The sequence below is a fragment of the Gorilla gorilla genome, chromosome 16, assembly GCF_029281585.2.
Source record: "Gorilla gorilla gorilla isolate KB3781 chromosome 16, NHGRI_mGorGor1-v2.1_pri, whole genome shotgun sequence".
NCBI classification, from domain to species: Eukaryota; Metazoa; Chordata; class Mammalia; order Primates; family Hominidae; genus Gorilla; species Gorilla gorilla.
The window spans coordinates 26179216-26207077 of record NC_073240.2 but is presented as its reverse complement, the minus strand read 5'-3'; the positions used below and the strand labels follow the sequence as shown (position 1 = coordinate 26207077).

General features: G+C 41.0%; 1 protein-coding gene across 6 annotated transcripts; it reads right to left on the bottom strand.

Annotated features, from left to right (window-relative positions):
* Positions 1 to 67: 67 nt before the first annotated feature.
* SNURF (SNRPN upstream open reading frame) lies at positions 68 to 24551 on the bottom strand. Of its 6 annotated transcripts, XM_063698922.1 has the most exons (10): positions 23026 to 23115; positions 20633 to 20766; positions 17292 to 17387; positions 4193 to 4341; positions 3140 to 3291; positions 2229 to 2340; positions 1620 to 1772; positions 733 to 871; positions 333 to 458; positions 68 to 244 (listed from the first exon to the last, which is right to left on the bottom strand). In XM_063698922.1, the coding sequence occupies exons 4-10, from the start codon at positions 4193 to 4195 to the stop codon at positions 207 to 209; spliced, it is 723 nt and encodes a 240-aa protein (XP_063554992.1). In that variant the 5' UTR covers positions 4196 to 4341; positions 17292 to 17387; positions 20633 to 20766; positions 23026 to 23115; the 3' UTR covers positions 68 to 206. The 6 variants fall into 6 exon arrangements, with proteins under 6 accessions (XP_063554992.1, XP_055219318.1, XP_055219319.1 ...); XM_055363343.2 differs by lacking the exons at positions 20633 to 20766; positions 23026 to 23115 and adding an exon at positions 24408 to 24551 and having other exon boundaries at positions 4193 to 4262; XM_055363344.2 differs by lacking the exons at positions 20633 to 20766; positions 23026 to 23115 and adding an exon at positions 10585 to 10735 and having other exon boundaries at positions 4193 to 4364.
* Positions 24552 to 27862: the final 3311 nt, after the last annotated feature.

The following is a 27862-nucleotide window of genomic DNA, read 5'->3' as shown; positions in this document are numbered from 1 at the left end:
ACCCTCATCCACAGTAACTTAAGATCTCATCAAAATCAACAGGCAAAAAAATATATACAACAGTACCTCACAGTTTAATTGCTCTATGCATTTATTATTAGCTATTATTAATGCAGAATGAGGGAACAAAAAGCTCACAAACACTCTACACAATTTCACAAGACGCATTGCAGGGGAAAAAGTGACTGAGATGGATCAACAGTATGCTAAGGTCTTGGTGGACGCATTCCTGGGGGAGGTGGACCTGGAAAGGAAATAGAAACATTGAGAAAAAGAGGATACACATATTCAGGGGCCTGGCTGAACCATCAAACCCCTATGCTCCCACTCACCTCTAATGCCTGGTGGAGGGGGTCTCATTCCCGGAGGGGGCATGCCTATCGGCGTCCCTCGAGCAGGGGGAAGCCCAATTGGTGGGCCCATGGGTGGTCTCATACCAGGTGGAGGAGCCATAATGCCTACAGTGAAAAATGGTAGAAATAAAGGCCTCATAAAATGGCTTAGAAAAGTTAGAATGTAGCCCAAATAATCCCTAAAGAAATGGGCCAGACAACAATGATAGTCAAATAATTTCTATATGACAATTACTCTTCTATGTCTTTCATTAAAAACCAGTATCTAGAAGAAGGACGCATATTCCCCAAATTCTTAGGCTCTCAGGCTGTGTCTTAAATCAGTAAGCTATCTCTCATCAGAGATTCAAGTTCGTCTTCGTGTTCACCAATCCCTTACCTGGAGGTGGGGTTGCTCTGCCGACCGGTGGGGGCGGAGTGCCCCGTCCTGGTGGGTACTGTGTTGGGGCTCCAGCAATACTGGCAGTCGCAGCAACAGCAGCAGCTGCTACAGTGCCTCTTCCCTGTGGAGTCATTACCTGAGAAGGCAGGGCGAGAAACAGTCAAAGCGATGCAAACCTTCACATTATTCAAACACAGAAAATAAATGAGAAAAATGACCAGTTAGATACAAACAACTGTTGCAATGTACTTCTCTCATTATTCCCATGTGTTTTTTTGAGACAGTTTCACTCTTGTCACCCAGGCTGGAGTGTAATGGCGCAATCTCAGCTCACTGCAGCCTCCCACTCCTGGGTTCAAGCGATTCTCCTGTCTCCCTGCCTGGTAGCTGGGATTACAGGCACCCACCACCACACACAGCCGATTTTTGTATTTTTAGTAGAGATAGGGTTTTCACCACGTGGGCCGGGCCGGTGTCGAACTCCTGACCTCAAGTGATCTGCCCACCTCGGCCTCCCAAAGTGCTGGATTACAGGCGTAAGCCACTGCACCCGGCCTATTCCCATATTTTAAAAACTAATCTTTGTACACTGACATCCAAAAAGCCCTTTGGTGTTTTCAACTGTGGTATATCCATGCATTCTGTTCACTCACCACTAGTGGCAAGTTACTCTTGCCAAGAGTAACTTGGGTAACTTTAATCACCCAATGACCATTTTAAGCAGCTAGTTTTATTCCCTTCCTCCCATATATCTGTTTTTTGGTTCCTCCTAGACCATATGCTGTTTACATTGTATGACACATACACTTAGGTTTTTAAATCTCCTTGGCCTCCGGCTTAGTCATATTCTCCCAATAATATAAAACCCTCTGCTGGTTCCTCACCTGCTGGGATGGTCCCCCAACTCCTCGGACAGGGCCTGCCAATCCAGCAGGGGCCTGGGGAATTGGCACACCAGCTGGTACTCCTCTACCAGCTGCCCTACCAACCCCAGGGCCTCCAGCAGCTCCAGCAAGTGGTACCCGAGCAATGCCAGTCTGAAACAAGAAAATTCATAGCCTAAAATCAAACAATTTACAAGTTCTCAGTATTCTTATTCATCAGAGATCACTTCTCTCCACCATTTTCCCATGACACCTATCTCATATTAGTTCTGTGTCCAAATGAACAAGTAAGTATACCATGGAGGTATCTTGTGTATAAAATGCACATTATTTGTCAAATTGTGAAAACACCTCTTTTATAAACATACCAAGCAAACATGAATCACCAACTCCTACCCTTACCTAGGTAATGCCCAGCACATAGAATAATTCACCAAAAATCCCCTAATCCCGAATAGCATAGGCAACCAACAATTGATATTAAGTGCCTGGCACATTTTATTTGACAATCCATGTTGAACTGTGTCTGCTCTACCCTGATTTCAGACATCTCACATAATATGATGTCCCTGCAAATTAAAGTTCTGTCCTGCCCTACATCTTCCTTACATCTTTGGGGGGTGGCCCCTCCACAGTCATGGATACCAAGTTCTCCCCACGCAGCAACACCAGACCCAAAACCCGCTTTTCTTCACGCTCTGGTTGCTTCGCATTCTTTGGCCTACAAATCAGAATTAAATTTTAGTGAGATAAATTTTAGTGATCACTCACTCATCAAAATATTTATACAACCTCAAGTATCAATTAAGACAACTGATGCTATTTAAACATTTACTGAGTTCTCACTGAAAAACAAGCCAAAAAAAATCTGTAAACACAGTTAATATACAAGGGTAAATAGTGAAGCTGTTTTCTAATCTAACTTTAGTCTTTTACAGAATGTTCCTTTGATGTTACACTACAACAAGACTAATTTCTTTTGTGAAATACCTTTTAAAAAAAACAAAATTGAAACCTGGGTTTCCACATTAAAATGGAAATTTCTTTAAAAAATTACTTAAATAATTAAATCATAATGACAGGTGACACAGAACTGAAATAATGGGAACAGTAACAGGCAAAGAGAGGATACCAAATGGCAACCATATCCCAACTCCTCAACCATGAAGAACAACTGTTCTTCTCCATTTCAACCAAGATTTGGTCTAAGACTGCTGCAGAAGCCAACCAATTAATTAACATAGCATTTTTCTCAATTTTAAAAATAAATACGAGTATTCTGACCATAGCATATACTTTTACTCCCAGTAATAAATCCATGATTGTTTTACAAACTTAAAAGAGTTCAGATGCAGACTCTGACCTAATTCAGAGATCAGGTCAAGAGGTTAAACAATAGACTGGCTCTACCATAGTTTCCCTAACTACTTCAGTTACCCTTGGAAATCTCTTACTCCAGCTCTGGCCTTCCCTTCCCATTGCCTCTGTGTCCAACCCCCATTTGCCCAAATCAGCCTTACTTGATCTTTCTGAACTCATCACAATCACAGAGGATCAAATTCATATGCTTGTCAAAAGCCTTAAAGGTGCCAATGAAGATTCGGCCATCTTGCAGGATACATCTCATTCTATAGTCAATGTGCTGCAGCATCTTGCTACTCTTGCCAACAGTCTAGAAGCAGTAAGACAAGAGTCATGTTCAGCTTGCCAACACCCTAGTCTTCTAATCTTCTCCTGTTTCTTCTCCACCCTTACATAATCTAAGCCTGGTTTCCTTAACTAAACAAATATTCTCTCCTTTTTCACCAACATTCTTCCATATTTAGTATGGCTCTTTGGAGGACCACAAAGGATTATGAAGTATTTTTTCACATCTCAAGAACCAATTTTCACCTCCTTACAGGTGATTATCCTTCTCTGTGACAATGCATGCTCTAAACTGTCCACTCCCCTAACTAAACCAAACCACAACGATGTAGGGTGTTCTCTCTCTCCAGACTGCTTTTCTCTGTACTGTTAATGCCAAAACCCTTCCATTTTCAAAGTCCTCTTTATTTCTATTGTAATCTGACCTGAGAGTCCATCATCTGCAGGACAGTCCTTCACCACTGGTGGTATCATGATCAAAAACTCCTGTATTTTCTCACATCATGAAACATTTCTCATGGCCAGGCACAGTGGCTCATCTCATGCCTGTAATCCCAGCACTTTGGGAGGCCGAGGTGGGTGGATCACCAGAGGTCAGGAGCCTGAGACGAGCCTGGCCAACACAGTGAAACCCTGTCTCTAATAAAGAGGCTGAGGCACGAGAATCTCTTGAACCCAGGGTTGCAGTGAGCCAAGACCGCACCACTGCACTCCAGCCTGGGAGACAGAGCAAGACTCCGTCTGAAAAAAATAAAAATAAAAAAATCAGCTCATCTTCAGCTGATACTCAATGCAATGAGAATCCATATCCATGGATGTATCCTTATTTCTAACATTCAGAACCCAAGATCACTGCACATGCTGGCAAACTATTTCTTTCGGCCCTTACAGCACATTTCAACCCTCATCCTTATCATACAGCTTACCATGATTGCTGTTCCACCAAATCCAATGTCCACAGTTAAAACTTGATGCTTCTGAAGACCTAGGGGAAGGCTATAGATAAAGGTATGACGTGGGTTCTCCTAGAAACAATGCAAGCTGGGCAGAAGCTTCAAAGAGTAGATGGAGGAGCCTGCAGAGGAAAGCATGTTAAAGCTGCACTGCAATCTACCATGTTTTAAAACAGGCAGACAATTTTGCATGAAAATCACTATGACAGACACGTTCAAAAACATCCTTCCTCTCATACTAGTTTCCTCACCAAGGGACTGCCAAATTTCCCTAGTCCCTCATTCTTAACTCTCACATTTGACACACTTAGGACTGATGAAACTCATTGAATTTTATTTTACCTAGTAATTCCTAAATGTTTCAAAAACTAAGCGTCATTTTCCAAAATTTACTATTTTTCTTTCCATCCTTATTTAAGGTAGTGTCTCTCTCTCTAGTTCAGAATTAATATGAAGTCATCTCTATATCAACATCTCAATTACTCTTTCATTCAGATTTTTCCTTTTTTCTGAAATACCTATGTTGTCATTTGCAATATTCCTTCTTCCCCTAAATTCACTTCAATATGATGGCAGGTAATCTTTCCCCACTAAGAGCCAAGTGTGTTATAAACCTGCCTAAGACTTCCCATGTCAAAAAAGGACACATGACTATGGAATATATATATATAGACTCACATAAACAACTTTCACACATCAAGTAATGAAGGACAAAGTTATAAATCACATTAACGGCCGGGTGAGGTGGCTCACGCCTGTAATCCCAGCACTAGGGGAGGCCAAGGCAGGTGGATCACCTGAGGTCAAGAGTTCGAGACCAGCCTGGCCAACATGGTGAAATCCCGTCTCTGCTAAAAATACAAAAAATTAGCCAGGCATGGTGGTGGGTGCCTGTAATCCCAGCTACTTGAGAGGCTGAGGTAGGAGAATCGCTTGAACCTGGGAGGCAGAGGTTGCAGTGAGCTGAGATCGCACCACTGCACTCCAGCCTGGGCAACGAAGAGGGACAAGAGCAAAACTTCATCTCAAAATAAATAAATAAGTCACGTAATGGGGACACATTAGGAGAAATGCATTTGGAGATTTCATCACAGTATGAACAGTGTACTTACACAAACCTAGAGGATACACAGAGTCTACTATACTCTTAGGCTATATGGTAGATCCTAGGCTGCAAACCTGTATATCATGTTACTATCCTGAATACTATGAACACTCACAATACAATGTTAAACAGAGAAGAGGCTGGGTGTGGTGGCTCACGCCCGTAATCCCAACACTTTGGGAAACCGAGGTGGGTGGATCACCTGAGGTCAGGAATTCAAGACCAGCCTGGCCAACATGGTGAAAACCCTATCTCTACTAAAAATACAAACATTAGCTGGGTGTGGTGGCAGGCGCCTGTAATCCCAGCTACTCAGGAGGCTGAGGCAGGAGAATCGCTTGAAACCAGGAGGCAGAGTTTGCAGTGAGCTGAGATGGTGCCACTGCACTCCAGCCTGGGCAACAGAGCAAGACTCCATCTCGGGGTTGGGGGCGGTGGGGAAGAGAAAGAAGGCATAATGAAAACATGGTTTTGTAATCTTAAGGGACTGCCCTGACATATGCAGTCTGTTGTTGAATGGAATTGTTATGCAGCTCATGACCGTAATCAAGCATGCATAATGTTTCCCTTTTCTCCATTATTTAAAAAATGCTATTAAATATGGCAACCAAATCTAGCCAGAATTGTAAAGGGTCTTGAAGTGCTTATCATACTAATTAAAAAATGAAACACAAATTACTTTTGAAAAGGATTCAAGAGTATCCTTTTGAGCGGAGATCACACCACTGCACTCCAGCCTGGGCAGCAAGAGCGAAACTCCATCTCAAAAAAAAAAAAAAAAAGAAAAAAGAATACTCTAATGCCTGGCTGTCATTCAGTGGCCATGAATCTGATGTCTGTACACTAAAAAATGTATTAAATAAAACTTATAAAGATCTCAAAAGAACTTTTCAAATAAGCAAACAAAGACCTCCACAAAAATTAAATGTAGTTTCTGACCTAAATATGAGTAAGAGTTTAAGGACTATAACTTAGAAGTTTTGAATATTATCTCATGATTCTTTATAAAGCAGTCTAAATCCAAGAAAACATGGTATGTGAGACTCATTAGCAATATCCTTTTTTTTTTTTTTTTTGAGACAGAGTCTCACTCTGTTGCCCAGGCTGGAGTGCAATGGCGTGATCTCGGCTCACTGCAGCCTCCACTTCCCGGGTTCAAGTGGTTCTCCTGCCTCAGCCTCCTGAGTAGCTGGGATTACAGGCGCCCGCCACCACACCCGGCTAATTTTTGTATTTTTAGCAGAGACGGGATTTCGCTATGTTGGCCAGGCTAGTCTCGAACTCCTGACCTCAGGTGATCTGCCGGCCTCGGCCTCCCCAAGTGCTAGGATTACAGGCGTGAGCCACTGCACCCAGCCAGCAATATCCATTTTTATAGCACTGCAACACTTGGGACCTTCAGCCATCCAAAGAGACAACCAGGATCACGACTGTGAATGAGCAAGACAGATCTTACTGTGGTGATGAAAATGTTTCCAGAGTAGTTCACGGCAATGATTGCACAGTTCTGTAAATTTACTTAAATCACTGCTTCATGCACTCAAATCGGGTGAATTTTATGTTTATCAGCACTACATCACTAAAGCCATTTTTAACCCATTTATGCCAGAGGTTGGAATTTTTTTGTGAAAAATCAGACCGTGGCGATGACCTTGAGCAATAGGATATAAATAACTCCCACAAGCTTAGCGGTCCAGATGTATGAAACACATCTAGGGATGTGAGTTATGGCCCAAAGAACTGAAGACCTAGAGAATTAGGGACAGATTATTATTTTATATTTATATATATATATCATAAACAATATAATAAAATAATAACCTGTATAGCTAGAAGAGATACATGTTTTACTCACAATAGGAGTTGACCTCCTACAGCAGTTAAAAGGATTCCCTTAAGAGACAGATTTGGAATTTAGAAACAGTTCTCTCTCATCCCTAAATGTGATACAACGTAGTCATGACCTTGTAAGTGAAAGAAGAAAATAAATCACTGCAGAGTGGTCAAATTTATCTTTACAGCACAAGAAAACAAAACTTCATGAGAAAGGCGACAAGAGTAGCAACATCACACTGCAAGGATGGATGAGCAGTCATAGCGTATCTTCTGAGATCAAAGGGCACATAAGCAAATAAACGAACTGGTATCCCTCACAGAAGCACAAGTTTTCAAACTTTAGGAAAACTGTAGACTTTCAAATGATTAAACTGCATAAAAATGTAAATCTACTTTAATTCAAAAGTAAAATAAGATGACTAGGGTTGGCCGAAGCACACATAGCAAATAGTAAAATAAGATGACTAGGGTTGGCCAAGGCACACATAGCAAATGAGACACACCATGGAATATCAGTATTGATCTGTTAAAATTTAAAATTATAGAGGGTCTCCATAGAGATCCTCCATCGAAGAGTATGCAAAAACAAGTGACAAAAGAAAACTAAATGCAAAATATTAATACACAATAATTCCAATTAAAAACACAAGAAAACAAATTTCCTTTATTGGAAAGGTTTACTTAACAAAAACAAAAAAACACCAGAATACAAAGGGTGGTACTGAGAAACTAATGGTCTACTAATTTTTAGTGGCCATCAGCGCTTCTCATGATGTGTTTAGAAAACAATGTAACAAAAACGTTTAAAAGTCATACTAATATTACACCCTGCATCCCAACTACTAGGTAAGTATCCAATTGGATATGTACCCTGGTAAATATTTAGGTACCAAACAAAAACAGAATATTCATAACACAATTTTTTTTTGAGATAGAAGTCTTGCTCTGTCACGCAGGCTGAAGCACAGTGGCACAATCTCTGCTCATTGCAACCTCTGCCCCCAGGGTTCAAGAAATTCTCCTGCCTCAGCCTCCCGAGTAGCTGGGATTACAGGTATCCCCCACTACACCCGGCTAATATTTGTATTTTTAGAACAGACGGGGTTTCACCATGTGGCCAGGTTGGTCTCGAACTTCTGACCTCAGGTGATCCACCTGCCTCAGCCTCCCCAAGTGCTAGGATGACAGGCGTGAGCCACCACACCCGGCCACATTAATAGTTTATTTTCCTATTTTTCCTGGCCATCGTGTGCCTTACATTTTTAATGAAAATGGGTACCAAGTGTTTAAATGTTGTTAAAGACTACCCATCTTCCTCCACAGCAGACTTTAACATGATTCTTAAACTGATCCCTTCCCCAAGAAATTCATCTGATTGTCTATGCTGTAATGTATACTTCGTATATACTTCTATAATCTATTCTTCATTGCCTTCTATGATATTATGACTATATTGACTGGCCCCCACTTTGGTGTTTTCTTCTTTCAATCTGCTCCTCTAAAACAAAACTCAGCCAATTATTTTCTTTTAAATAGCAAGATACTAAGTATTTTAGGCTTTGCCTGTCATTCAATCTGTCACAACTACTCAAAGCTGCACCACCGTAGCACCAATGTGGCCAAAGATAACATAATAAATGAACTGAGTTGTGTTCCAATAAAATTTCATTTATAGACACAGGTAGTGGGGTCCAGATATATTACCAACCCTTGTTCTACAGGAATACTGGTAATGGGTACTATTTAGGTAGAACTAGCAGTTGAGACTAGAATAAGATATAATTAAGTATCATAAAATTAGATGGTCCTACTTGCAGACTATAATGTATGACTTAAATGTTGTATTTAAAAATTTACAAAAATCTGTGAACTGAACTGAGAAGCTAAAAAATTCCTTAAAAGTAAAAAATCGGTTGTGCACACCTATTCAATGAAAAATTCCCTTACTCAAGGGAAAAGCTTTGGACAATGATTAGATTCCAATTTGCTTAAGCAATTACTGGAAAATGTTGTATATAAAGGATTCAAGAAAGGAGGATTTCTCAGAAAATTTCTGTCTCCTTTGATTTAAACTCAAAATGGGCCGGGCGCGGTAGGTCACACCTGTAATCCCAGCACTTTGAGAGGCCAAGGCAGGTGGATCACCTGAGTTCAGCAGTTTGAGACCAGCCTGGAGAACATGGTGAAACCCCGTCTCTACCAAAAATACAAAAATTAGCCAGGTGTGGTGGTGGGTGCCTATAATCCCAGATACTTGGGAGGCTGAGGCAGGAAAATCAGTTGAACCTGGGAGGCAGAGGTTGCAGTGAGCCGAAACCACACCACTGCACTCCAGCCTGGGCAACAGAGTGAAACTTCGTCTCTAAATAAATAAATTAATTAATAACTCAAAATGGTGGCCATAAACAAGCCTAACTGATTCAAGTTGAAGGATAATATTTCAAAAACAGACTTAAAAAAAGGCTAGAAGGAATTTATCAGTAAACCCAATTCCTCTCTGCTCTTACTTTGTAAAAAGTAAACAGTAAACTCTCAGAAATGAGGGCATTCTAAAACTTAAAGTAGAAAAAAAGAAAAATCACAGAGGAAAAACAAGAAAACAAATCAAAATCGACTTTGTAATAACTTTTTCCTAAAAAATGAAAGCAACATAAAAAGAACTAAATAAATCTACATCACGTTGAAAAATTATGAATAATATTTTTATTACATTGCTGATTCAAAGAGGAAATACATTGGTTAAAACAGAAAAGAGAGAAAAAGACAAAACAAAAAGGAATTAGTAAATAAGCATGAGAAAGTATTTAGATTCTCTAATACTCATTGTTAATTATGTGCTGTGTATTTACAATTCACTGACATAAATCATATTCGAATTAAAATAATGCTGTGAAAGTATGTTGTAACTGGCCCTTTATTTTTTGAAAGCAATGAATACTAATTTAATACTTTGCAATACAATTTAGAAAAATGTACCTTAAGTTCATATTCCTTGATTCAATTTATTTTCACATCTGCATATTTGAAAAAATTATTCTAAGTTTTACACAAAGCTATCTACTAAAGCTTTGTTCAAACTACTGGCAGAAAAAAATGACACCTCCCACAAAAGGAAATTATAAACATTCAGTAACAGGGTATTCAAGAGCCATTTATAGTGAAACATTTTTATATAATTAAAAAAAAACGCAAAAGAAAACTACCTGAAAAGCATGCACTACAATAACTGGAATACAGAAACATGACGAAAGTGTCAGGGCTGAAAATTTAAGGTCCTGCAAAACTTCCTAAAACTTTCTGCAATGTGTTTATTGTATGAAGCTCTAAGGAAAAAAATTAATGTGTCACTGATAATTAAGAGAACCCCCAACACCCCATTCTTTAATGATTCTTTATTCTTGATCATTGCTGCATTAGCTCTAACCTGGTTTTTGCTTGGAATCAGATTCCTCGCTACTCCAATATGGCTTTAACCACCTCTTGGTGTCTCAGCTAAGAATGCCTGCCTCAGTTCAGCCTGGAAATCCACCACAGGTACTTGCTGCTGCTGAGAACGCCTCGGGTACAACTGACACCTACAACAAGAGCACAATATATATAAATGATAAAAATACATTTGTCTTTACAGGAAACCATATGAAAGAAAACTAGGAACCCTTACGTTTAAGAAGATTTTTTTTTTTTTTTTTCCAGACAGGGTCTCATTCTGTTGCCCAGGCTGGAGTGCAATGAAGCAATTTCTGCTCACCGCAAACTCCGCCTTCTGGGTTCAAGTGATTCTCCTGCCTCAGCCTCCCAAGTAGCTGGGATTACAGGCGCCTACCACCACACCCAGCTGATTTTTTTTTTTTTTTTTTTTTTAAGACAGAGTCTCAGGCCGAGGCGGGCGGATCACGAGGTCAGGAGATCGAGACCATCCTGGCTAACACGGTGAAACCCCGTCTCTACTAAAAATACAAAAAATTAGCCGGGCGTGGTAGTGGGCGTCTGTAGTCCCAGCTACTCGGGAGGCTGAGGCAGGAGAATGGCGTGAACCCGGGAGGTGGAGCTTGCAGTGAGCCGAGATCGCGCCACTGCACTCCAGCCTGGGCGACAAAGCAAGACTCCGTCTCAAAAAAAAAAAAAAAAAAAAAAGAGTCTCAGCCGGGCGCGGTGGCTCACGCCTGTAATCCCAGCACTTTGGGAGGCCGAGGCGGGCGGATCACGAGGTCAGGAGATCGAGACCATCCTGGCTAACACGGTGAAACCCCGTCTCTACTAAAAATACAAAAAATTAGCCGGGCGTGGTAGTGGGCGTCTGTAGTCCCAGCTACTCAGGAGGCTGAGGCAGGAGAATGGCGTGAACCCGGGAGGTGGAGCTTGCAGTGAGCCGAGATCGCGCCACTGCACTCCAGCCTGGGTGACAAAGCAAGACTCCGTCTCAAAAAAAAAAAAAAAAAAAAAGACAGAGTCTCGGCCGGGCGCGGTGGCTCACGCCTGTAATCCCAGCACTTTGGGAGGCCGAGGCGGGCGGATCACGAGGTCAGGAGATCGAGACCATCCTGGCTAACACGGTGAAACCCCGTCTCTATTAAAAATACAAAAAATTAGCCGGGCGTGGTAGTGGGCGCCTGTAGTCCCAGCTACTAGGGAGGCTGAGGCAGGAGAATGGCGTGAACCCGGGAGGTGGAGCTTGCAGTGAGCCGAGATCGCGCCAATGCACTCCAGCCTGGGCGATAAAGCAAGACTCTGTCTCAAAAAAAAAAAAAAAAAAAAAAAAAAGACAAGAGTCTCACTCTGTCACCCAGGCTGGAGTGCAGTGGCACGATCTGGGCTCACTGCAAGCTCCGCCTCCCAGGTTCACGCCATTCTCCAGTGTCAGCCTCCCGAGCAGCTGAGACTACAGGTGCCTGCCACCACTCCCGGCTAATTTTTTTGTATTTTTAGTAGAGATGGGGTTTCACCATGTTGGCCAGGCTGATCTGGAACTCATGACCTCAGGTGATCCACCCACCTCGGCCTCCCAAAGTGCTGGGATTACAAGCGTGAGCCACCACGCCCAGGGAAGAAGATCTTTCTTTAGGGTCAGAGGATGACACTATCTTATGAGAAATTATAACACAAAACAGGAATCTCTACACAGAGATTGTACAAGGGACTAGTGGATACTTAAGATACTTACCAAGTCTAGAAATATTTCCAAAAGAACTAAAAACACAAGAGCTGGCAGCCTTGAAGAAACACCATCAGTACCATATATAGTCACTCACTTTCAAATTATCCTATGTGAACAATCCTTTCTCCCCAGGGGTGAGGGGAGGGATATGCTGCTAAAGCATTTGCAGGGAGATGTTTAGGCCGTCCATCATACTGATCCTCCTGACAAGTCAGTACCCGAAATATAGAACTTCCAGGGCTATTTAAGGGCTCTTAAAATATGTAAACCAATCATCTACTGGTAAGCAGGGAATTCCAGACAAAAGCCCTCGACATACCCCTATGAATCAGTAACCTGCTGTGAAATCTGATCATGAGAAGGAAGACATACAGGAAATGACAGCTTGCCTTGAGGTGAGGAGGTGGGGGATCACCAACAATGCTGCCCTTGTTGGTATGTAAGTATTTGGAAATTGGACTTTTTTCTATGGTTTTTCAGTAACATTTTAAAATTGCTTCTCTATAATAAAGAATTTAACTGGTCTTTGCTCCTGGTTCCTGGGAAGTAACCTATACATCCTATACATCCTTGGAATTTACCAAGTGAAAGAAATGTGTTTGTTACTCAAGGTGGGTCCCTAGGATCACACCTGAGTTCTTGGTAATGTCTCAAGATGGTGACTAACCAGGCCACAAAAGATCAAACAAAGACTAAAGGGTTGGGGTTTTGAGCAAGCTCTCCTGGGAGGGCAGGAGAGTTGCTGACTGAATTCAGTGACATGTCCAATGATTCAATCTCGTCAACATAATGAATCCCCAACAAAAATCATCAACATCTGGAGTTCTGGTGAGCTTCCTGATTGGTGATATACGCTAATGCGCAGGTAATGCATCCTGAGGACAGGGAAGCTTTGTGTGGGACCTGCCCAGATTTTGCTCTATGCATCTGTTCATTTGTATCCTTTATAATAAAACTAATAAATATAGCACTTTCTTGAGATCTACTAGTCATTTATAAAACCTTAGTCAATTATAAAGTCTGAGAAAATAGTAGGACCTCAGAATCTATAGACAGTTGGTCGGAAGTGTGGGTGCCCTGTCAACCCTGGAGCTTGGAGTTGGTGTCTGCATTGAGGGGAATGTTCTGGAGGGCATCTAGACAACTGTGAAATTTGCACTAACTCCAAGTAGTCAGAATTGCACTGCACATACCTTTAAATCTTCACACTCTAATTCATAGTCTAATCACTGAATAAATAAATCTTAATTTGGGCATTCTCCACTCTAACCTCTTTGTTTACAAATGACAACTAAGTTTCTGATTATTATTAATAAAGGTCTAAAAAGTGTTTTAGTAAAAAAATATATATATATATGTTATCTTGAAATGTAAGATAATTCTCTATTGCAATGTCCCCCTCAGATCTAACCTGTAACCCAAGAGAAGATTAAAGACTGAGAAAATGAGGCGGCCTACACAGTATTTAATTCACAGAGTGCAGAATATTAATTTGAAAAGACATGTGAAGCTTTGCATAAAATAGATTAAGACAACTCTCCAGCTCCAATTTCCAATTCCCCTTCAAACTCACGATACATCATCCAGCCCCAAAGAATAAGAGCTAATTTAGTGACAAATACACTGAAAGACAGAATAAAAAATTTAAAATAAATCAGTGAACTTTGTATTTTTATTTTATTTTGAGATAGAGTCTTGCTATGTCACCCAGGCACAGCCAATGGCATGATCTCGGCTCACTGCAACCTTTGCCTCCCAGGTTCAAGCAATTCTTCCACCTCAGCCTCCTGAGTAGCTGGGATTACAGGTGCACACTACCACACCCGGCTGATTTTTTTATTTTTCTAGAGATGAGGTTTCACCATGTTGGCCAGGCTGGTCTTGAACTCCTGACCTCAGGTGATCTGCCCGCCTTGGCCTCCCAAAGTGCTGGGATTACAGGCGTGAGCCACCGCACCCAGCCTCCTTCATTGATCTTTAGGGCTAATAACCACACAACTCCTCCAGGAAGACTGCCTCCCAATACTACTTATGATTTGGGAGGAAGTAGGAGATGAATGGGTAAATATTGAACACTTCTAGTGTAACATTCTAAGTATACCAATCCTGAGAATCTTAAACACATGGACAATGAGGCAGTGCTAATCAATCCTGCTTACCCATTCCATAATCCAATTACTCTCAAAATGAAAAGGCACAAGGGGGAAAAATTATACTATTTCCTTAACTCTACACTTTACTCAGATCATTCCCCCAACTCAAGACCCTGCAGTATTTGTACATATATATGCAGTGCAGATCAGAAAAACTCAAGTTATTTCTTCTTCAAAACCATCAAAATGTTTCCATAAATATGGACAAGATGCCTAGAAGGCTAACCTCATCCCACAACAAGATGAGGATGAGACTACCTGTTATTTAGTCCACACTGAGGTTACATAGGAAAAAAACTGTAACAAAAATATAGCAAGATAGAACCTTCACCCACTTAACAGTCCTAAACCTAAGAGTCCTAAACCTCAGCCCTACCTCCACCACCATCTCTGAACTACCTCTAGAAACTCAGGGAATAGTAATGGCACTTTAAAAAAACATCAGAGCTGCAAAAGAATGAAGGGAGAGGCTGGGCGCAGTGGCTCACGCCTGTAATCCTAGCACTTTGGGAAAGAAACCAAGGCGGGCGGATCATCTGAGGTCGGGAGTTCGAGCCCAGCCTGACCAACATGGAGAAACCCTGTCTACTAAAAAAATACAAAATTAGCCAGGCATGGTGGCACACACCTATAATCCCAGTTACTTGGGAGACTGAGGCAGGAGAATCACTTGAACTTGGTAGGTGGAGGTTGCACTCCATCCTGGGCAACAAGAGCAAAACTCCGTCTCAAAAAGAATGAAGAGATGAAAAAAGAGATTTCATATCAAATAAAATGAATGATCGAATAACCTATTATATATAAAGGACAAATTATATTACACAAAATACTTTCAAAATATTTACCAATATACAAACAAAACGTACATAAAATACGTCTTCCAAAGCAATTTTAAAAAATGAAAATGTACTTAAATATACTCACTATAGTAAAGATCAGCAAAATAAATAGGAAAAAATAAAAAAAAATCTTTACCCTCACCATAATTTAAAACTTGCTAACAGATGTTTTACAACTTTTTTTTTCTTTTTGAGACAAGATCTCATTCTGTCACCTAGACTGGAGTACAGTGGCACAAACATGGCTCACTGCAGCCTCAACCTCCTGGGATCAAGTGACCCTTCCACTTCAGCCTCCCAGGTAGCTGAGGCTACAGGTAGACAACACCACGCCTGGCTAATTTATTTTTCTGCAGAGAGGAGGTCTCCCTATGTTGCCCAGGCTGGTCTCCACCTCCTGGGCTCAAGTGATCCACCTCAGCCTCCCAACATGCTGGGATTAGAGGCATGAGCCACCACATCCAGCTCAACTTTTCACATATAAAATGAGGAAATAACAAAAGACACACAAACTACTACTCAGTTTTTACTATGAGGAAAAACCTTTAATTTGAAAAAAATAAAATAAATTAGTATTCATACACTGCATTTTCTTTTTTTTTTTTTTTTTTCCTGAGATGGAGTCTTGCTCTGTCACCCAGGCTAGAGTGCAGTGGTGCCATCTTAGCTCATTGCAACCTCCGTCTCCTAGGCTCAAACAATTCTCCTGCCTCAGCCTCCCAAGTAGCTGGGATTACAGGCACGTACCACCACACTTGGTTAATTTTTGTATTTTTAGGAGAGACGGGGTTTCACCATGTTGGCCAGGCTGGTCTCCAACTCCTGACCTTGTGATCTGCCTGGCTTAGCCTCCCAAAGTGCTGGGATTACAGGCATGGGCCACCATGCCTGGCCTACACTGCGTTTTCAAAGTGACTGTTCTTTTCATTGTTAATAGCCAAACAATGCAAACAAACTAAATATCCAGCAGCAAGCTAACGATTAAAATAATAATGTTATCACACCACCCACACTTTGTAAAATAAGGTAGATTTATGTGTACTGATATGAAAAGATCACCAAGACATATTGTCAAAATACAGACAGCATGGTGTCGTATACACACAAACTTCAAATGTGTCCCATGTCCTCCCTTCCTCTCTCCCCACTACACACACAATGCATAGGACAAGGTCTGATGGCTATTTACTTAATGATTATCTCTGGGGAGGAAAAGGCCAGTAAGTTGGTAGTTGCTTTAAAATGAGACTTACTTTTTATGCAAAACTGTTGTACAAAAAGAATCATCTTCATGAATTTTTAATACTTATAATTAAAAAAAACAATTGTAGCTAAGAAAAAAATGCTACCTACTGTCAAAATTTTAATGGCAATGACAAAATGCCGAAGTTTCAATGTGGACTAAATATGTATTAGGTCATTTAAAATGTTCACCTATTTTTAATTAAAATTTCCCTTCTAGAAATCTAAATTAAAATATGTATCTGAGTGTGTCTGTGTATACATCCTATATATACATTCCACATATATATACTTAAAACAGGATAAAAAACCCAAATGTATTTTAAATTTTAACAGAATAAATGCACTAACCAAAAACAAACACCTAAATATCACAGAGCAAGAATGAATATGTAAATTAATCACTTCAGCACACAGTACATTTTGCAAGCATACAAAGTGATTTAATAATGCAGAAAAATTTAAATATGCTTATGTTGAAGGTTAATTACAAAATTTTATAAAGATAAAATGCACTTACACACGTATAGGAAAAAAGAAAATTATACTAAAATCTTTAAGAGGGTGAATTATTTTAGGATAATATGGTTAAGAATTTCATTGCTTTTTTACTACATCTTCTGTATTAGATGTGTCTGCTTCTTCAATTATGTTCATTTTAATCCCCTCATTGCATGATATTTTGTTCTAATCTGAAATGAGATTCTGACTTGCATTTGTTCCCAACACAGTCTGTACTCACTCTTGGTTGCTCAGTGAGGCAGTCCTTCTGCGTTTCACTTGGACTTCCACCTCTGGTACGTGCTGTTCTGTAGTTCGTCTCAGGTGTAAGCGATCCCTGAAACAGAAAAGAGAGGCATTTGTTCGGCAGACTGCATCAATCTATGAAATAACTATTTGTCAAGGTTATATTTAGAACTACACTTAATATAATGGATTTTTAAATCTAATTAAAACAAGGTAAAATTATAACAAGATCTTTAACCTTCAAACAGTCAGAATCTATGCTATAACCACTTTTTTCTCCTTTTAGAAGCCCATGACACCAGAAAACCTGGTTTTAAAAAAAATCAGAAAATGAAATTAAAATAATATATCTACCTCTATTTGTAGTCACGTACATATAAAATTCCCACTTATGCAGATGTAGATACACACATACCACCACTACCCTACTCACCTTCCCCCCAAAAACAGTAAACCTGATTTCAAAAATGGTTTCAAAAAATATTTTTAGGATACAGTAGACATACTTGTATAGTGGAATAGAACATAGTTTAAATTATAAAATATCTACTTTAAAAAAACATGCAAATGGTGCTTTCTTTAGGATTTGCAAAGCAATAGAAGAGCTGCTCAAGCTAAAAACTATCCACATAGCAAAAACAAACAAACAAACAAAAAAAACCGCCATGTTACGTCTGCAGAACCCCTCATAAAATGGCTGCTCAAGGGAACAGAACATGAAATCCCACACCAGACTACCCATATTAGGGACTGCAGAAACCACCTATGAACCTTTAAAGATGATAAATCAGAAAGGTCAGCAGGACCTTTCACTAAAGTAACACAAGTAATATCTCAAAAGCAAAATTCAAAGATACATGCCAAAAGCTATTAATAATTCTCTGAACCCTAGATGTTTTTAAGTCATGTTAGACTTTTAGATTGGTCAAATAGCTTACCAATAACGCACAGCTGTTTTATTCTTTCAAGAGTTTAAATGTTCTAATCAAGCCATACACACATATTCGATTTCTAAATGGTAAAATTTTATACACTGATAACGTTGATTACTTTTGATTACACAATGGTCTATTAAATATAACACCTGAATTACAAGCAGTATAAGAAATAAAGTGGACTTCATCAAAAAATAAAGTTCCAAAAACACTAAAGAAAGTGAAAGGATAACCAGAATAGGAAAAAATATTTGCTAAACATACAGCTAAGTTTCTAGCATCCAAAACAAACAAAAAGAAAATCCAAACAATGAAAAAAAAAGAAGGTAGGGAGAGGCAAAGAAACTTTTTCAGGTGATAGACACATTTATGCCACTAATTTTGATAAGAATGATTTCAAAGGCATGTACTTATCTCTTAGCATATCAACTTTTAACATTAACTATCTACAGCTTCTGTATGTCACTCACACCTCAAAAAAGTATTTTTTCAAGTTTGGTATCCAGAATATGTAAGGAACTCTCACAACTCAACAATAAAAGGGCAAATTCTATTGCTACGATGGGTAAAACACTTGAATAGACAGTCCTCCAAACATATACAAGTGGCTAATCTATATGAAATGATGCTGAACATTAGTCACTAAAAAATGCAAATCAAAAGCCCAATGAGGCAGGGCGCAATGGAAGGCTGAGGCCAGCAATCACTTGAGCTCAGGAGACCAGCTTGGGCAACATCTATACAAAAAAATACAAAAATTAGCTGGGTGTGGTGGTGCATGCCTGTGGTACCACCTACTCAGGAGGCTAAGGTGAGAGGGCACTTGAGCCTACGAGGCAGAGGTTACAGTGACCTGAGATCATGCCACTGGCACACCAGCCTGGGTGACAGAGCCAGACCCTGCCTCAAAATGAAAAAACCCCCACTGAAATGCCACCATCTGACACCACAATATTTGTAAAGGATGTGGGGAAACTGCCGGTGGAAACATAAAGTGTTATATATAGACTTTGCCAACTTCCTAAAAATGTTAATCATGAAAGTAACATATGACACTAACTCTACTGCTAGATGGAGTAATATTACAAGATCCAAACTCAGCCTCCAAAGTAGCTTGGATTACAGGCATGCACCACCACACCCAGCTAATTTTTGTATTTATAGTAGAGACAGGGTTTCACCATGTTGGCCAGGCTGATGTCGAGCTCCTGGCCTCAGGTGATCTACCCACCTCGGCCTCCCAAAGTGCTGAGATTACAGGCATGAGCCACCATGCCCAGACAGTTCATGTTCTTTCTATTATACCTGCAGCCTTCCCAGCTACCACTACTCTAATACTTCCAAAAAGACAAAATTTCAAGAACCTGGCATATACGAGGGCTAAGTAAAACCTTGTGAAACTAATTCTTTGTATTAAACATATTATACGTGTTCCTAGTAGCATTATTCATAATAGCCAAAGAGTGGAAACAACTCAAATGTCCATCAACTTACGAATGAAGAAAATATGATATATCCAAACGAATGTCTTTCAGCCATAAAAAGGAATTTAGTACTGATCAGTGCTACATTATGGTGGGCACACAAATACAGCTAATAATGTAGTACATTAATATAATACAATTAAAGAAACTATCAACTAAACCATGATTAATCTAATAGGGTACAACTGCAAACACTGTCTTACCAAAAAACAAACAAAAAGAACCCATTTGGCAGTTGCTCAATATGAAAGGTCTGAGGTCAACTGACGAAATAGCCATCAAACCAAAATATTCTATTATTTCAACTTTCTGAATTTACCTTTTTTTAAATGTAGAGACGGGGTCTCAATACCCAAGCTTGAACTCCCAGGCTCCAATGATCCTTCTGCCTTGGCTTCCAAAAGTGCTGGGATTATAGACATGAGCTACCGCACCTGGCTTAAATCTACTTATTTTTAATCTACATATAAAATGTCGTCTATAAGATTTTGAAAACACTACTTCATTGAATGTTCTACATACACACACACATGCATTTATCTAACTGCATCCCCAACACAGAAACCAACATTTTATGAAACTGAGGACATCATGAAAAAAATCATCATATAGAAAGGGTGCTAAATGTTTGCCCTCAAATCACTTACACTGAAAGTAATAATCTGGAAATATACTGAAAAGCAAAAAGCAATGGAATCCCAATTTTATTACGGCCTAAATTTTCCATACAATTTAACTAAGATCTCAAGAATAAAAATAAACAAAGTTGGCCAGGTATAGCGGCTCATGGCTGCAATGCCAGCACTTTGGGAGGCCTAGGCAGGAGCACTGCTTGAGTCCAGGAGTTCAAGACCAGTCTGGGCAACATAAGGAGACCCCTCTCTACAAAAAAATAAAAAGTTAGCTGGGCACAGTACCTCAAAAGCCTGTACTAACAGGCACTTGGGAGGCTAAGGCAGGAGTCTAGATTGATCCAGGAGTTTGAGGTTACAGGGAGCTATTAACTGCATCACTGCATTCCAACCTGGGCAACATAGCCAGACCCTGTCTCCTAAAAACAAAAAAATAAGGTTAATGATAGGCTGCTAATCTGTACCCCATGAATATAAGAAACCTCATTGCCTCCAAAACAAATCTGAGGAGAATTAACAAAAAGAGAATTTGGGCCAGCCACAGTGGCCAGAGAGAGACTGAGGAGGGAGAGGATATAGCCTGAGTCTAGCAGTTCGAGTTCAGCCTGGACAACATAGGGAGACCCTGGTCTATTAAAAAAAAAAAAAAAAAAACTTTGAGCCAGCTAACATCCAGAAATGGAGAGAGGCTACCTTAAGTAGTAACAATTCTCACTCAAGCTTTCTGGCTCTGGCCACCAAAAAAAAAAAAAAAAAAAAAAAGGAGACAGGACCAGTGACAGGTCTAAATAAGATTTTTAAAACTTCATTGTCCAAGTCATTGAGGGCAGTACTCACAACCTGCTTAAATGATTCTTCGTAAAAAATAGCTAAACAGAGGGCGGTGATAAACAAAGGAGGTTATCTTGGCATCCTTGACACCTTATAAACAAAATTTTTTGTAAAACAAAGATGTTTATTAGGAAAAGGAACAGGGTAAGGGAAACATAAAGATACAGAGTAACTATAAATGTGGAAAACATTTCGGCAATGACACACTGGTCAGATAGAATAGTGAAATCAAGATAAGGCAAGGTCTGTGAATAAATCCAAACCAGCTAGTACCCTGCCTTAGACAACAACATAAGGGTCTCTCAACCAAGCTTCCTTCCTCTGCATCACAGGAAGGGCTGCCACTCCCTGCCTCCAAAAAGCCCTAAGCACGGAGCCAATTCACTGAGTAGGACACAGACCTTGAAACTTCAAGAGGCCTTTCCAAAGGGATCTGCCATATTAGGATCCTGGGCCTGAATGCAAGACTACAAAATGGCGGATCAGACTAAATACTCAGCTTGCAAATAGCCAAATGACCAGAAGTTAAACCAAGAATTATATGTATGTGAATTGCTATCTTCATGCAAGCAGAAAAAAAACGGTAAATTATAAATATCATATAAAATCCCAGACACCTGCTATTTTTAAAACTACCCAAAAATAGATTATTCCAGAACAAGGCTTTTCGGGCTTCGTAGATTTAACTTTTCTGTTAATTACAACTCAGTGCAACCAGACATACCAGTTATGATAAAGGGAAAATGTAAATACAGAAAAGGCAAGCACTGAAAATCCTGCAAAGGAAGACAAAATCCTTAGAATAAAATGATTTTTTAAAAAAGTACTGGAATATTAAAATGCAATTATTCATTAACCTTTCTCACCAAATTTTTGTAGTAGCTCCAACTTCAAAAATGATCAATTTAAAAATCCAAAAAAAGACAATAACTGATCCAAAGCACAACCCCACCCCAATAAGATTGTCTCCACTTTTCTCTTTTATTCTCTTTGAGCACACAACTTGCAGCTTTCAACTCCCAGAAGATGAACAGGTCCAGTGTTTGAAACACCTTTCAACCTTAGTCGGGAAGAGCCATCACGATGCCCTCTCCCCCAACCCATTTAAGGAAAGTATGCAGTGCATCAGAATGGACTATCCAGAGATTAAGAAGGATAACTGAATCTTAAATGGTGACATTTATTAAATGTGTCGAATGGAAGTCAAAGACTACAGGGAGTTAAAAAAGGAGTTAACAAGTCCAGTTTGAAAATAGAGAATTAGCGCACAATACAGCCAAGAGAGGAACTACAAAAATGAAAAGGTACGATTTTCCAGGGAGTCAGAAAACCAATTTAAAATCTCTATCATTAATGGAGGCTTGCTGAAACAGCACAGCAGGTCTTGGGGTGGCTGCACCTTTGATGGCCTCCAGGCCCCCACCACTCCAGTTTACTGCATAACAGAAAAGCAGTAGCCCAGTGCAGCTGCCATCCCACACAGGCGGAGGTGGTACAAATGCCTGGCCTCTAGCCACATTCCCCTCCAGTCCTCTACTGCTGCACCGTGGGTAAGGGGTGGATGCCAAGCTTGCTAGGCGGAGCCTGCGCCAACCCATCTCCCTCCTCCCCCCTCTACTGCGCCACAACCGGAAAGGAACAGCTGCTGTATCAGCCAGGTGAAGGGGAGGGCTGCCATTCCTTCCAGGCAAAAGCTGCGTAAGCCCTCGCTCCCCTGCCTCCCGTCTCGCCCCACTGCAAGCGGAGGCGACTGTCACCTCTGCTGCGTCTGCGCAAACTGCATCCTTTCCCAAGCAGCACTTTGGGGAGGGGGCAGCCGCCCACCTTGGCCGACTTCCTCTCCTTACCACTGCACCCTAAAGAGGGTACGGCTGAAACTCCGAAACAGCAGAAGCTGAACACACACCAGCTGCCCCCTCCCCACTGGCGGCTCTACAGGGAGGAAGCGGCCACCCCCACCCTGACGCGCTTGCGCAGATCTAAGCCGCTGCAGAGGTGGCCATCTTGAAGGAGCTGCACAATGGCAGTGACGCAACACAGACCCCCAGGTTATTTCGACATAGCCTTCCAAGACCTGGTTCCCAACAGAGAGAAACAATGAAAAAAAAGTAATCCCCAGGCATCACCTGGCCTATCAGTCAGAAGATCTGTAAATGCAAGTTCTGCACATCATTCCTGTCTTCTTATGCCATAGCCTCTAAAGCGAGGGTTCCTAAAGGGTACGAAAGGATTCCACGCATTTCTGCAGCCCCTGCGGCAGTGTAGGCGTTGCGCAGTTTTAATAAAAAAGCACCATCACCACAGTAGGCAAACCAGATGACCACGGCAGGTCACAGGAAAATTAAAGGCTGCGGACTGTGCCACTGCCCCTTCTGATGCCCCCTCCTCGCCACAGCGATCATTCAGCGTCCCTTAGTCACTCCAGACAGCGATAGGCCCCGCGGCCGCCATGCCCACCGCCTCCATGCCATGCCCACCGCCGCCATGCCTACCGCCGCCAAAGCCCACCACCGCCATGCCTACCCGCTGCCAATGCCCGCCGCCGCCTTCCCCCTACCTCCCAGCCACTTCCTACGGACTCTCCCCGCGCCGCGACCAACACAACCCCCACCACTGTCACACCGACTCATCCCCCTGGTCCACTGCCATAGCCTCCTCGCCTCGGTCACTGCGACGAATTCCCCCCCCAGTCACCCCACGTACTCTGCTCCACCACGCAGTGGTCACTATAATACACCTACCTGCGCTCAACACCCCCTAAATACCGATCACTTCACGTACCTTCGCCCCGCCACAATCACTCCAATATACCTACCTCCGCCTAAAATCCCTGTGCACCGGTCCCCCCACGTACCCTCGCCACACGGAACTGCAATCACCCTGATGTACCCACCTCCACCCATGTCCCTTGCCCACTGCGGTTACCCCGCATGCTCCCAGTCACCACCGCCCTTCCCACCGCAGACACCCGCAATAGGACCTGTCGCGACACCACAGTTGGGGGCGGATAGGGGACGCGCCCTAATGCGAGCGGACAGGATACCATCGGGGCAGAACGGCACAACAGCAAGCCTCTGAACATTCCGGATCTGGTTCTCCAGAACAAAGGACTTTAGGGCCCAAATTTCGTTTATTTAGTACTCCAAGTCCTGAAAACTTGGAATATCTGATGAATAAAAGTGGCCGCTCCCCAGGCTGTCTCTTGAGAGAAGCCACCGGCACAGCTGACCTTGCCCGCTCCATCGCGTCACTGACCGCTCCTCAGACAGATGCGTCAGGCATCTCCGGCGGCCGCTCCACTCTGCGCCAGACTCGCTGCAGCAGCGGCAGGCTTCGCACACATCCCCGCCTGAGCATGCGCGCCACCCTGCCTCTGCGGCCGCGCAGGCGTGCTTGTTTGCCGCAGTGCAGGGGTCCCAGCTCCCTCCCTCACCGGAATGACCTGGTGGGAGGGGGCTACTGGACCCCTAGGGCCCCACAGCACTGTTGCATTGAGAGGGGGCCTCTAGAAACCATAAGCAACCTGGGATCAATGGACATGTCTACCTGTTTTGTAAAATGTGTAAAATACTAAAGAAATAATTCTTGGTTCTACAAGAAATTTTTGCACACATCACTGGCCAAACAATCCTAATTTACACTCACCCTCAGGTCTTCCTATGTGCGGTACAAAAAAGCTGGTTTGGAAAAGTTAAATGCGCCATAACCACAATCAATGCAAATATGCCAGACTTGAAATCCTTCCGGAAGAAAATATCCCTAACTCTAAAAGCATGCTACATTGTTCAAATTTGGTGCGATTTTTCTACCCTTTTTCTACTTTCTACATTTTGAGGGGGTAAATTGTGAAAATTATCTCCCCCAAAATCACAATATAATTAAACTCTCCTATACGGAATGGATAGATCATTCAACTCAAAAACACTGGCTATTCAATTTTTGTAAAACAAAAATATGAACTTAGACCCCCACCTAAGATCTAAGTAAGAGAGCCTTTCTTTGCCTATTAGAATTGGATACATTAAAATTTTTTACCAATAATCAATGATAGCTGGAGTGGGGAGAAACAGGCACTTTTATATAATACTAATGGACAAGTAAACATTATTTACGACATAATATTCTATTTGCAGAAATAACGGAAGCATCGGTAACTCCAAAATTTAGACGCTGATGTAGCTTGGGAAAAGACACTGCAGAGAAGAAGAAAGTAATCCTGAAACTGCATCTGCATAGTTTTTACACACATTTGCCCTTTCTCAATTGCCCATTATCGAAGAAGGGAGGGTGATGTGAGTGGAGGTTGACTAAATGGTTAAATCCCCTCCCAAGCCCTGTAAGCTACTGCTCAGTTCCCAATGATCCTACATTAAAACAGGTGCGCAGAGGCTTATCAATGCTGACTTCTATCGTAACAAAATCTCAGAAACTGTGTAATGTTCCTCACAGAGAACAGATAGGCTAAATAAATAAACGTATATATAAACAATAACATGCAATATGGCTGATGGAAAAAATGATGTATTAGGCTGAATCATATAAAATTGTCAATATTGAATTGTTTTGACCTACAAAAACATTGCAATTTCTAATAGTTCATTGATACATATTCACATAAAATAACATGGGAAGTTGACTCTGATCACGGGAGTCAATCGAAAAATAAAATGTAGGCTGGGCACAGTGGCTTATGCCTGTAATCCCAGCACTTTGGGAGGCCGAGGTGGGCAGATCACGAGGTCAGGAGATCGAGACCATCCTGGCCAACATGATGAAACCCATCTCTACAAAAAACAGAAAAATTAGCTGGGCGTGATGGCACATGCCTGTAGTCTTAGCTACTCGGGAGGCTGAGACAGGAGAATTGCTTGAACCTGGGAGGCGGAGGTTGCAGTGAGCTGAGATCACACCACTGCACTCCAGCCTGGTGACAGAGCAAGACTCCATCTCAAAAAAATAAATAAATAAAATAAAAGCATACTGTATGTTCAGTTTTACACTGAAAAAATTATGAAAGAATACACACCATTATAGTCCAGTGATGAAAACCATGCCTTTGGAGTCAGGCTCTTTTGATTCAAATTCTAGCTTTGACTCTTGACAACGTTACTTTGAGCAAGTTATCTAACCCTCTGTGCATTAAATTCCTAATCTGTAACAAAAGAAGGGATTCTGTTTACTTTATACAATGGCTTAACAATTAAATGAGCTAAAATACTATTTAGAACAGGTCCTAGTAAAAGCTGGGTAAAAATGTTGGCTCTTAGAACTTCACCAAATGTTAGAGTACTACTTCTTCTAGGAGTAGGAATTAGGTGTTCATTTTTTATTCTCATTGTTTTAACTAATTTCTATATCTTATATTTCTTTTTTTTCCTAATATCCTTTTTCCATTGTGGACACCAAACTTACATGCCACAAACATTATAATCATGTTTCTTTAGGTTTCTCTTGGCTGTCACAATTTGAGATTGTTTTGTATTTTTAATTTTTACAGTGCTTGGTACTTTTTGCAGTGATTATGAATTACTTTTACAATTAAAGTATTATTAAAATTAAATAAAATTATATTCAATTCTCAACTCACACTTATCTAGTTTCTTGGACCTATCTTCCATTGTTTCTGGTGTGTTCTCTTTTCAAACTCTGACTGCCTTTCCTCATAATTTCGTGTTTGTTCTACTCCATTAGGAAATTCGCTTTGGAGTCTGAGAGGTCACAATGGGTGTCCTGGGCTTTACAGAAAATCTAAAGAGAACTGCCATTAGGCTCACTTATATTTTATGTTAGTTAATAATAGGTCTGATTCAACATATCCTACAACTGGGGAGTGAAGATACAGAGAAGGAGACATTGCCACTAAACTCCACTATGAAATGCTAGTAGACCCTGATAGGTCTCCCAACCATTCAATTTTCCCAAAGTCTACATTTATCCCCAAGCCAAACACTTAAGGTTATGTACTTAAAGGACACTAAAACTGCAATAAAACTATTCTGTACAGAATAGACAAAAGAGACTAGAAAAACTAATCAGAACCGTTGCATCATACCATGTACAAAAATTAACTCAAAATAGATCAATAAAATATAAGTCACTTGTTATAGAACATATATATACATGTTATATATGTATACAAGTACACATATATACCTACGTATAAACGTGATATATAACATTTGTGTATGTGTATATTTTACATATATATTCCATGTATACTTATATATACATGTATAAATATATGTGTGTATATATATAAATCCGTGTAACCTTGAATTAGGCAACAGTTTCTTAGATATGACACCTAAAACAAAAGCAACCAAAAATAATAAATAAACTGAACTTCATCACAGTTACATAAAAGTTTTCAATTCAAGGGACATTAAGAAAGTGAAAAGACAGCCAAGAGAATGGGAGAAATATTTGCTAATCATAAAGCTACTAGGAGTGTAGTATCCAGAATGTATAAAGAAGTGTTACTACTTGGCTGGGCGCAGTGACTCATAAGTGTAATCCCAGCACTGTGGGAGACTGAGGCAGGCAGATCACTTGAGGCCAGCAGTTCGAAACTATTCTGGCCAACATGGTGAAACCCCGTCTTTATTAGAAGTATGAAAATTAGCCGGGCATGGTGGCACATGTCTGTAGTCCCAGCTACTCAGGAAGCTGAGGCAGGAGAATCCC

Excerpts from the sequence above, each read along its gene's own strand:
- SNURF (XM_055363343.2), bottom strand. Across the intron at positions 2,341-3,139 it reads GATGAGTTCAGAAAGATCAA|GCCAAAGAATGCGAAGCAAC; the intron begins GTAAGGCTGATT and ends TCTGATTTGTAG. Across the intron at positions 245-332 it reads CCCTCCACCAGGCATTAGAG|GTCCACCTCCCCCAGGAATG; the intron begins GTGAGTGGGAGC and ends TTTCCTTTCCAG.